This window comes from Schistocerca gregaria, chromosome 4 (genome assembly GCF_023897955.1).
Source record: "Schistocerca gregaria isolate iqSchGreg1 chromosome 4, iqSchGreg1.2, whole genome shotgun sequence".
NCBI lineage: Eukaryota > Metazoa > Arthropoda > Insecta > Orthoptera > Acrididae > Schistocerca > Schistocerca gregaria.
In genome coordinates, this window is record NC_064923.1 from 301,577,002 (window position 1) to 301,589,310 (window position 12,309).

At 38.5% G+C, this 12,309-nt stretch overlaps 1 protein-coding gene across 4 annotated transcripts in view; it reads right to left on the reverse strand.

The window, feature by feature from the left end:
* The window catches only part of LOC126365875 (voltage-dependent calcium channel subunit alpha-2/delta-3), an 859,858-nt gene that overhangs the window by 241,404 nt on the left and 606,145 nt on the right, over positions 1-12,309 (reverse strand). For all 4 annotated transcript variants that reach the window (XM_050008568.1, XM_050008566.1, XM_050008567.1 and 1 more), the window contains one exon: positions 2,003-2,107. In XM_050008568.1, coding sequence (XP_049864525.1) covers positions 2,003-2,107 — 105 coding nt within the window. The remainder of the gene's footprint in view (positions 1-2,002; positions 2,108-12,309) is intronic.

Sequence of the window (12,309 nt, forward strand, 5' to 3'; positions counted from 1 at the left end):
TCACGAGGATGAGTGCACCCCGAAAAATGGCAACAGCGCATAGCGGCTGTATGGTCACCCATCCAAGTGCCAGCCACACCCGACAGTGCTTAACTTTGGTGATCTCACATGAACCGATGTATCCACTGCGGCAAGGCCAATGCCAGAAAAAAGTCTATAAGGTGCATAAAAAACTGTCAGAGCTAACTGCAACTTAAAGAAATTTGAAATATGTAGAATACACTTCATTCAGCTGAAAATAATGACCCTGCTTAGCCTATATATATGAGAATCTATTTTGTATGCAAATGAGCATCTTTCAAACAGAACTGGGTACCTACAACAAAATAAACATGCCAATACCCACAAGCACATCTCTTAATGTAGGACAATATTGTATCAGGAAAACGTTTTGACACATAATAATGAAATTATTCAGTAGCCTATGTAGTGATTATAAATAATAGCCAGATATCTACATCTACAGGGATACTCTGAAAATCACATTTTAAGTGCCTGGCAGAGGGTTCATCGAATCACCATCACAATTCTCTATTATTCCAATCTCGTATAGTGCGCAGAAAGAATGAACACCTATTTATTTCCGTACTAGGTCTGATCTCCCTTATTTTATCATGATGATCATTCCTCCTTATGAAAGTCGGCAACGACAAAATACTTTTAAACATAACTTTAAATCATTTCTGATGGAACAGAACTTTTATTCAGTAAAAGAATTCTAGAATTATGAAACACAGCTTGGGTAGATTAAACGTGTAACTATAGATAATTTCTATCATTTAAATTCAATTGTTTGTCATTTACAAAGTGTGAAAAAAAATGTTGCTACTCACCATATAGCGAAGAAGCTGAGTCACAGATAGGCACAACAAAAAGACTATCAAACAGAGCTTTCAGGCAAACAGGCCTTCATCCTTTTCATAATATTGTCATTACTCCAGCCTGGATTGTTTGTTATTTTTTATTTGTAAACTGAAATCTCTCTCTCTCTCTCTCTCTCTCTCTCTCTCTCTCTCTCTCTCTCTCTCTCTCTCTCTCTCTCTCTCTCTCTCTCTCCCCCCCCCCCCCTCCCCCCCTCTCTCTCTCCGCCCCCTCAGCCCTTCACTTTCAAATTTAATTTGTCCTATATTCAGTATACTATATAAGTACCTAATGGATTAGAATGTACCAATAAACAATTATGAGGGGAATTACGTTGCTGTATATGCAGTCTTCAGACCATACAGGAATTGAATTTACAAAGTCAACTGTAGTTGAGTAGATAAATGTCTGTAGCAATAACTTTTTGCAACAGTCTGTAAATTATGTCAGATTTCCATTTCAATTACAGATTTTAATTGCATCATAAATGTACAGATGTATGGACAAGAATCACATGTGAAAAGAAAAAAGTGTGTGTAACTTGAGGAAGAAAGCAAAACAACAGTTGTGCTACTAATGTTATTTTTCATTTATATGTAGCTGCTGCTGTCCGCAGCTCATGGTCGAGCGGTAGCATTCTCGCTTCCCACGCCCAGGTTCCTGGGTTCGATTCCCAGCGGGGTCAGGGATTTTCTCTGCCTCATGATGACTGGGTGTTGTGTGATGTCCTTAGGTTAGTTAGGTTTCAGTAGTTCTAAAATCTAGGGGACTGATGACCATAGATGTTAAGTCCCATAGTGCTCAGAGCCATTTTGTCTGCTGCTCTGTGCTTCCTCTTCACAAATAGTGGTTATCTTAAATTAAACCAAATAAAAAGTTGACCTATGACATAACATAAATAGTGTGTATCTACTTAAAAAAATAATATATGCTTAAATTTCCTGTAAGTTTTTGAATAAAATTTTATGGATATTTATTTTCACTAACAAGTCCAAGCATAGTACTTTAAAACTCATTCTTGTGTCTTAAATTAAAATGTCATACATGAACAGAGGTAAATGTTTCACTCCATTTGCACAACATCTGCACAGGATAAAGCTTTCTGACAGGTATTTAAGGTAGAATTTTCAGTAATGCTTACATCTAGTAACAGCGTGTTGTTTTCTCGTGGTCCACCATCACTGTCAACCAACTCAACTTCCGTTAAGTCTACACTGTTATAATTAGGCTTCAGTGTTTCCTGAAACTGTAAGAAAAGTTTTCAAAATTCCAAAAATCATATAAACAGAAAATTCATTTTGAGAAATGTGCAAAGCATGAAACTAGTTTTACATTTTATGAAATGAAATAAAGACAAAACAGTATTCACATATCTTCTTACTATATTATTCCACAAATTATACGTAAATGACAGAAAAATGAAATACAGCACTATATTTTAAGAAAGTCAAGAGTTTTGGACAAAAAAAAGATTATCACAGCTTTCTTTTTAAGAAACTTATTATTTTGTGATACATATTTCTCAGTATCCTTGCCTGTAAAGACAAATTCCTGCATACTAAAAGTGGGCAATAAGTATGAGTTTGTTAATGTTCAATAATTTGGCAGAATCAAATAAGGCTTCTTGTCAATCAGAACAAGTGTGGGTATTACACTGAAATGCTTCTTATTAATGATGTAAGATGAAAAGCTGTGGATCATTTCCTGATGTCCATGAATTTGTTTAATGTAAATTTAGGTAATGTTGAGTATTGAACTGCTACATATTGTGAATATGCTTGAAAGCCCCAATAAATTAAGTCCATCCTTTCTCTTTCTACAGGCACCATGCGAGTTAACAACGCCAGTATAAATAAAATCATACTACCATCTTTTCAGCTAATACAGCCCATATACATTTATGGAGTTACAGACAATAATGAGAAGACTGCAGATAAATGTGTATGTGTGTTCACAGGCTCGATGTATTTCATAAAAGAATACACTGTCCATTGTATGTTGTAAATTTATCTTTACCTGTTGTACTATTGATCAACTTCAACTAGGGCATCAATATTGAGCAAACATGTGGTAACATTATACACCATGTTGCATGAGATCCAATGGGCAATTTATTTGATCAAAATGATAGAAAATATGTGGAAAATCCACGTATAGTATAACTTGAATTAAACAGTGTGCATAGTGTTTCTGCATATGTACTTGATAATACAACTCCCCCCCCCATGAACCATGGACCTTGCCGTTGGTGGGGAGGCTTGCGTGCCTCAGCGATACAGATGGCCGTACCGTAGGTGCAACCACAACGGAGGGGTATCTGTTGAGAGGCCAGACAAACATGTGGTTCCTGAAGAGGGGCAGCAGCCTTTTCAGTAGTTGCGCAAGGGCAACAGTCTGGATGATTGACTGATCTGGCCTTGCAACATTAACCAAAACGGCCTTGCTGTGCTGGTACTGCGAACGGCTGAAAGCAAGGGGAAACTACAGCCGTAATTTTTCCCGAGGACATGCAGTTTTACTGTATGATTAAATGATGATGGCATCCTCTTGGGTAAAATATTCCGGAGGTAAAATAGTCCCCCATTCGGATCTCCGGGCGGGGACTACTCAGGAGGATGTCGTTATCAGGAGAAAGAAAACTGGCGTTCTACGGATCGGAGCGTGGAATGTCAGATCCCTTAATCGGGCAGGTAGGTTAGAAAATTTAAAAAGGGAAATGGATAGGTTAAAGTTAGATATAGTGGGAATTAGTGAAGTTCGGTGGCAGGAGGAACAAGACTTCTGGTCAGGTGACTACAGGGTTATAAACACAAAATCAAATAGGGGTAATGCAGGAGTAGGTTTAATAATGAATAGGAAAATAGGAATGCGGGTAAGCTACTACAAACAGCATAGTGAACGCATTATTGTGGCCAAGATAGATACGAAGCCCACACCTACTACAGTAGTACAAGTTTATATGCCAACTAGCTCTGCAGATGATGAAGAAATTGAAGAAATGTACGATGAAATAAAAGAAATTATTCAGATAGTGAAGGGAGACGAAAATTTAATAGTAATGGGTGACTGGAATTCGAGTGTAGGAAAAGGGAGAGAAGGAAACATAGTAGGTGAATATGGATTGGGGCTAAGAAATGAAAGAGGAAGCCGCCTAATAGAATTTTGCACAGAGCACAACTTAATCATAGCTAACACTTGGTTTAAGAATCATGAAAGAAGGTTGTATACGTGGAAGAACCCTGGAGATACTAAAAGGTATCAGATAGATTATATAATGGTAAGACAGAGATTTAGGAACCAGGTTTTAAGTAGTAAGACATTTCCAGGGGCAGATGTGGACTCTGACCACAATCTATTGGTTATGACCTGTAGATTAAAACTGAAGAAACTGCAAAAATGTGGGAAATTAAGGAGATGGGACCTGGATAAACTGAAAGAGCCAGAGGTTGTACAGAGTTTCAAAGAGAGCATAAGGGAACAATTGACAGGAATAGGGGAAAGAAATACAGTAGAAGAAGAATGGATAGCTCTGAGGGATGTAGTAGTGAAGGCAGCAGAGGATAAAGTAGGTACCAAGACGAGGGCTGCTAGAAATCCTTGGGTAACAGAAGAAATATTGAATTTAATTGATGAAAGGAGAAAATATAAAAATGCAGTAAATGAAGCAGGCAAAAAGGAATACAAACGTCTCAAAAATGAGATCAACAGGAAGTGCAAAATGGCTAAACAGGGATGGCTAGAGGACAAATGTAAGGATGTAGAAGCTTATCTCACTAGGGGTAAGATAGATACTGCCTACAGGAAAATTAAAGAGACCTTTGGAGAGAAGAGAACCACGTGTATGAATATCAAGAGCTCAGATGGCAGCCCAGTTCTAAGCAAAGAAGGGAAGGCAGAAAGGTGGAAGGAGTATATAGAAGGTTTATACAAGGGCGATGTACTTGAGGACAATATTATGGAAATAGAAGAGGATGTAGATGAAGACGAAATGGGAGATACGATACTGCGTGAAGAATTTGACAGAGCACTGAAAGACCTGAGTCGAAACAAGGCCCCCGGAGTAGACAACATTCCATTAGAACTACTGACGGCCTTGGGAGAGCCAGTCATGACAAAACTCTACCAGCTGGTGAGCAAGATGTATGAGACAGGCGAAATACCCTCAGACTTCAAGAAGAATATAATAATTCCAATCCCAAAGAAAGCAGGTGCTGACAGATGTGAAAATTACCGAACTATCAGTTTAATAAGCCACGGCTGCAAAATACTAACGCGAATTCTTTACAGACGAATGGAAAAACTGGTAGATGCAGACCTCGGGGAGGATCAGTTTGGATTCCGTCGAAATGTTGGAACACGTGAGGCAATACTGACCTTACGACTTATCTTAGAAGAAAGATTAAGAAAAGGCAAACCTACGTTTCTAGCATTTGTAGACTTAGAGAAAGCTTTTGACAATGTTGACTGGAATACTCTCTTCCAAATTCTAAAGGTGGCAGAGGTAAAATACAGGGAGCGAAAGGCTATTTATAATTTGTACAGAAACCAGATGGCAGTAATAAGAGTCGAGGGGCATGAAAGGGAAGCAGTGGTTCGGAAAGGAGTGAGACAGGGTTGTAGCCTCTCCCCAATGTTATTCAATCTGTATATTGAGCAAGCAGTAAAGGAAACAAAAGAAAAATTTGGAGTAGGTATTAAAATTCATGGAGACGAAGTAAAAACTTTGAGGTTCGCCGATGACATTGTAATTCTGTCAGAGACGGCAAAGGACTTGGAAGTGCAGTTGAACGGAATGGACAGTGTCTTGAAAGGAGGATATAAGATGAACATTAACAAAAGCAAAACGAGGATAATGGAATGTAGTCAAATTAAATCGGGTGATGCTGAGGGAATTAGATTAGGAAATGAGACACTTAAAGTAGTAAAGGAGTTTTGCTATTTAGGAAGTAAAATAACTGATGATGGTCGAAGTAGAGAGGATATAAAATGTAGACTGGCAATGGCAAGGAAAGCGTTTCTGAAGAAGAGAAATTTGTTAACATCGAATATAGATCTATGTATCAGGAAGTCATTTCTGAAAGTATTTGTTTGGAGTGTAGCCATGTATGGAAGTGAAACATGGACGATAACTAGTTTGGACAAGAAGAGAATAGAAGCTTTCGAAATGTGGTGCTACAGAGGAATACTGAAGATAAGGTGGATAGATCACGTAACTAATGAGGAGGTATTGAATAGGATTGGGGAGAAGAGAAGTTTGTGGCACAACTTGACTAGAAGAAGGGATCGGTTGGTAGGACATGTTTTGAGGCATCAAGGGATCACAAATTTAGCATTGGAGGGCAGCGTGGAGGGTAAAAATCGTAGAGGGAGACCGAGAGATGAGTACACTAAGCAGATTCAGAAGGATGTAGGTTGCAGTAGGTACTGGGAGATGAAGCAGCTTGCACAGGATAGAGTAGCATGGAGAGCTGCATCAAACCAGTCTCAGGACTGAAGACAACAACAACAACAATGACAACTCAGTTGAAATTGGCCAACAGCACAACAAATAACGATAAATTTACAGCCTACAAAGGATTTCATTCCTTTTACGCCATGCAGGGTGACACATGGGAGACAGATGGTTTTGAACTACGTAGTACTGAGGGCACGGTGGTGGGAGGTGGTCATGGTGGGGATAGTTCTGATCCACACAAGATGCCATTTCCTTTACTCAGTTACTATGGGAGCAGTGGGACTTGCAACATCGAATGACAGTTTCGTGAAAAATGGTGAGTCTTTTATTGCTACGCAGTAATTGTTTGGTGCGTGGTTTAATATCAGTTGACATGGAGCTGTTCCAAGCCATAACGCAATCCTCACATGGGTGGAAAACTTCAGATCAACTGGAAATACACCGGATAAGAAGCATCCTGGCCTGAGAAGCAGAGTAACGACACCAGAAAATGTTGAAAGGGTAAGGCAAGTGGCAGTCAGAAGCCCAGGACGGTCAGCTAGACATCATGATAGTCAATTGCGAATCAATCGTGAATTGGTTAGACGAATTTTGCATAAGGATTAAAATTCCATCCCTAAAAAATGCTCATTGTCCAAAAACTTAAGGAAACTGATTTTTCTGTATGAGAAGACTTTGTTTACAGAATTCAAGTGATTCTGGTATCGAATGAAAATGAAATTTTATTGATGAGCGATGAGGCTCATTTTCAGTTAACCGGAATGTGAATAAGCAAAACCTATGTTACTGGGCTCCAGAGTCCACCAGCATCCTCTACACTCAGAAAGAGTAACAGTCTGGTGTGCTCTTGGCTCTGTTGGCATTATTGGACCTTATTTTTTGAAGACAACAGGGCCACAGTTACTGTTAATTTGGTTCATTACATTCGTACGCTTGAAACATTCTTGAAACCAGAACTAAGAAGACGACGAATCCCTTTAAAACACATTTGGTTCCAGCAGGACGGGACAACATTGCACACTGCAAACACTTCAATGACAGTTCTTAGCCGCATGTTTCCTGGCCGGATTATCTCAAGTTTTGCCAATGTTCCTTGGCCTCCCAGGTCTCCCGATTTGTCAGTATGTGACTTTTTTCTGTGGGAGTACCTTAAGAACTGTGTCTATAACCACAACCCACAAAATTTGGATGAGTTCAAGAATGCAATCATTCAAGAAATTGCTGCCATCCCTGCAGAGATTTTAGTCTGTGTGATGGAGGATTTTGAGAAGAGACTTGAGTCCTTCATTTGAAATGATGGATATCACCTTGAGGACATTATTTTTCACAAATAACTTTGTTAACTAAAATGGCAAATAATGATCTTCGATTTTGTGTAAATAAACATGCATTAATTTTAAAGTTGGCTTAGTATTACTTCATTAAAAACCATCCGTCTCCCATGTGTCACCCTGTATAATAGGAAACCAAATGTAGGAGAAGACAGAGATTGGCATATAGGTGCAATAAATAATTGAGGATATTGGTTGGAGGTGCTACTCTGAAATTAAGAGGTTAGTGCAGGATAGGAAGACACGGTGGGTTGCATGAAACCAATTAGAAGATTGATGCCCTAAAAAAAATTAAAAGTCATTCATATGAGCAACAGTGTGCATCATCTTCATTTTGTGAGAATTAAAGGTAAATAGCCCATGAACATATTTTTGTATTCCTCAACTCAAAAATTGCATTCAAATACCATTTTCAATTCTACTTCAAGTTCCAAGAGATCACTGAACACCCTTAATGCAGTGTTACTTAGTATGTGTATTTTGTATAATAAAACTTCATCACCAGTCCTGTAAATAAACAAAGCTGCAGTTGAAACACCGCTGTGAGATACATGCAAAATGATACAAGGGAGTCCATGCATGGGAGCTCATACAGCTTAACAACACAGTTACAATTACTACACTTTACAGACTGCCATGAGGAAATTTTAAGAAATTCTTAGAAAAATTTGAAACTCTATGATATCACCTGTCTGACTAAAGGATGCAAATGATAATTTGTGGTGAATTCAGTATTAATGTTTGGAAGAAGTATGAGCTAAAATATGACAATTAAATAATATTACTTAGCACTTACAGTCTAACTTCAGTTGCAAACAATAAGGGTAAGTCAAAAATCTGCAATTTAGTTATATTTTTGTTTATTTTGGTAGTACTGTCAGTTTACATAGATGATGCATGCTTTGTTTATTTGTTGTTATATCTTTGCAATTTTCAAGCTACTAGGTTAGTTTCCCTATCGCAGCCGTCCTGTTAATCTGGGTTGCTCCACTGTCTATTTGCACCAAAGAAGAGCAACATTCAGTGATGCGTTTTTTGTGGTCAGAAGGCATTATCAGGGGCCGAAATTCATCAAAGACTTTAGATACAGTACGGGTACAGTGTTTTGCCACAAAAGTGTGTCTATGAATGTATTGAAAAATTCCGAAATGGTCACACAAGTGTTACACACGATCAAGGAGCTGGATGACTGTTTACCACCACAAATGAAGAAACTATTGAGCCTTCACAAGAAATGATTCTCTTAGACAGACGATTAACTATTGACAAAGTGGCACATTGTATGCAAATTAGTCACAGTTCTGCCTATGAAATCATCCATAACGGACTTGGGTTTCATAAAGTTTGTGCAATATTGGTCCCAAAACAACTCACACAATTACATACACAAACACGCTTGGACATCTGCAAAAAACATTTGGATCGCTATAGTACTGAAGGGGACAACTTCTTAGACAGGATCATTACTGGTGACAAAATATGGATCCATCATTACAAGCCCGAGAATAAATGGCAGAGTATGGAATGGAAAATGTCCAAATTTGCCTTGCAAGAAAAAGTTCAAGACCCAACCATCTGCAAGAAAACTGATGCTTATGGTTTTTTGGGATGCACAAGGTCCAGTACTGGAACATTATGGGGACAGGGGCACAACAATAAACAGTGTATGTTACAGTGAGATGCTTATGTCAGGCTAAAGCCTGCAATTCGAAGCAAACACCGAGGATTGCTGTCAAAAGGCACTGTGTTGCTGCACACCAATGGCCGTCCGCATACTGTTGCCCACACTGCTGAAACGCTCCAGAAATTCAAATCTGAAGTACTGGATCATCCTCCACACAGTCCCAATCTTGTCCCTTCTGACTATCACTTGTTTGGTCCACTCAAACAGGCATTGAGCGGCCATCGATTTGCCTCGGACGAAGCAGTGGAAGATGCAGTGCATTCCTGGCTTGCAGCTCAATCAAGAACATTCTTTTATGAGGGCATCAGAAAGCATGTACAACTATGGACCAAGCGTATTGAAACGCAAGAAGACTATGTCAAAAAATGCTGTTCTTATAAGTTTCCTATTTCATTACGATAATTGTCTTATCCTTGTATGTATGGAGATAGTTAACAAAACTAAAGTTCATTCAGTTTTACTAAGTTACCAAATAACAATGTCCAGTTAGCCATAATAGACAATATGACAAATCTTAAAACATGTGTTAACTGAAAAACCATTAGAATAATTAATGAACTTATAGCATACACCTTTAGAAGGAACCTGCAAAGCGTACAATGGAATTAGGTATTTGTGGCACTGGATGTATATTCTACATTTAATGTGTTTCTAAGTAAACTCCTATCCACTTTTGAAAGCTGTTTCCCAATGAAAACTGTGAAATACAACTTCTGCATCTATATCTGCACTCTCAAAACCACTGTGAAATGTATAGGAGAGGGTCCTACTATACCAGCTAATAGAGCTTTTTCCCATTCAATTCCCATATTGAGCATGGGAAGAATGATTGCATAAACGCCTCTGTCAGCATTGTAATTAATCTAATCTTATCTCCTTAATCCCTTTGTGAGTGATACTTGTACAGTCCTAGATTCCAGAAACTTTCTAAGTAGGCTTTCATGGGATAGTTTGTGTCTATTTTCAAATGTCTGACACCTCAGTTCTGCAGTATATTTGAGACATTCTTCCATAGGTAAAACACACCTGTGAACATTTGTGGTGTCCTTCTTTGCAGCCATTCAATATCCCCTGTTAGTCCTATTTGGTAAGAGGTTCCACGCACTTGAATAGTAATCTAAGATGAGTTTACCAAGTTTTTTGTATGCCATCTCCATTGTATACTAACTGCATTTCCCTTGTCTTCTACCAATGAAGCGCAGTCTGTCACCTGCTTTAGCAATGATGGTGGCTTGAAAAGTTCTCGGAATCACTACGAGGAGTCTGCACTAGCACAATGAGTTGTTCACGTGATATTCATTGGACTGTTGCCTGTAAACAAGTGCCACATCAGAGCTCTTGGGTGATTTGGCTCTGTTGTTGTTCCCACATAGTGATTTGCGATGATGGAAAAAATAGAGATTCGAGCAGTGATTAAGTACTTCGTAAAGAAAGGTATGAAAGCAAAGGACATTCATGCCAATTTCCAGAATACACTGGGGGACTCTGCTCCTTCATTTTCAATTGATGCTAACTGGACAAATGAATTTAAATTTGGTCAGAAGAGCTTAGATCATGATCCATTCAGTGGTTGGTCAAGATATATCACTACGCCAGAAATCATTGCAAAAGTGCACAAAATGGTCATGGAGGATTGCCAATTGAAAGTGTTTGAATTGCTCACACTTGCCAGATATCATCTGAAAGGGTATTTTAGAAATGAAAAAAATTGTCTGCAAGATGTGTGCTGAGACTTTTGACACTGGATCAAAAATGCATGAGAATGTACATGTCTGAACAATGTTTCACCCATTTTAGGAGAAACAAACAAGATTTTTTGCACTGGTTTGTGACCACAGATGAAACTTGGGTGCACTACTATACCCCAGAGACAAAACAGCAGTGAAAGCAGTGGAAACATGCTGATTTGCTGCCACCAAAGAAAGCAAAAACAATTCCTTCGGCGGGAAAGGTCATGGTATCAGTGTTCTGAGATGTGAAGGGGGATTCTGTTTGTAGATTACCTACCCATTGGACAAACAATTACTGGAGAATACTATTCTAACCTCCTGGACAAATTGCAACAAAAGATATGCAAAAAAGGCCAGGTTTAGCAAGGAAGAAAGGTCATCTTCCCCCAAGACAATGCACGCCCACACACATGTGCTGTCGCCAGGCAAAATTACACAAACTAAGATATGAATTGTTGCCACACCAATGTTATTCACCTGATATGGATTCATCAGGCTTCCATCTCTTCCCAAAACTGAAAATTTTTCTTGGTGGATGAAGATTCACTTCAAACAAAGAATTGATAGCCAAAGTTGACAACTATTATGCAGTCCTGGAGGAAACTCATTTTTGAAATGGGATCAAGGCACTAGAACATTGTTGGACGAAGTGCATTTATCGACAAGGAGACTACACTGAAAAATACAAAAAAAAAGTGTCAGTGATGTAAGTACTTTTTTTCTATTCCATTCTGAGAACTTTTCAAAACACTCTCATACAATTGAGACAGTGTGATCATTCTATTTAGTATCTCTACAAATAGTTATGATAGTAAGTTTTTTTTTTCATTTCATGAAATACACAATTTTACATTTCTGAACATGTAGTGTGAGTTGCCAATCTTCACACTGCATTGAAATAGCATCAAGAGCTGAATAAATATTTTTGCAGCTTTTTCAGATGACACTTTTTTAACTGTGTCATTTGCAAAAAGTCTCAGATTGCTATTAATACTGTCTGCAATCTCACTAACATGCAACGCAAACAGTAAAGCTTCCCTGGGGCACACCCAAAGTTACTACTACATCTATCGATGACTCTTTGTCTAAGATAACATGCTGTGTCCTCTCCACCAAGAAACCTTCAATACAGTCAAGAATATCATTTGATACCCAATATGACATACTATTCATAATAAGCATATGTGTGGCACTGACAAAATGCCTTTTGTAAGTCAAAGAACACTGTCAGTCTGGCTGCCTTCAGCC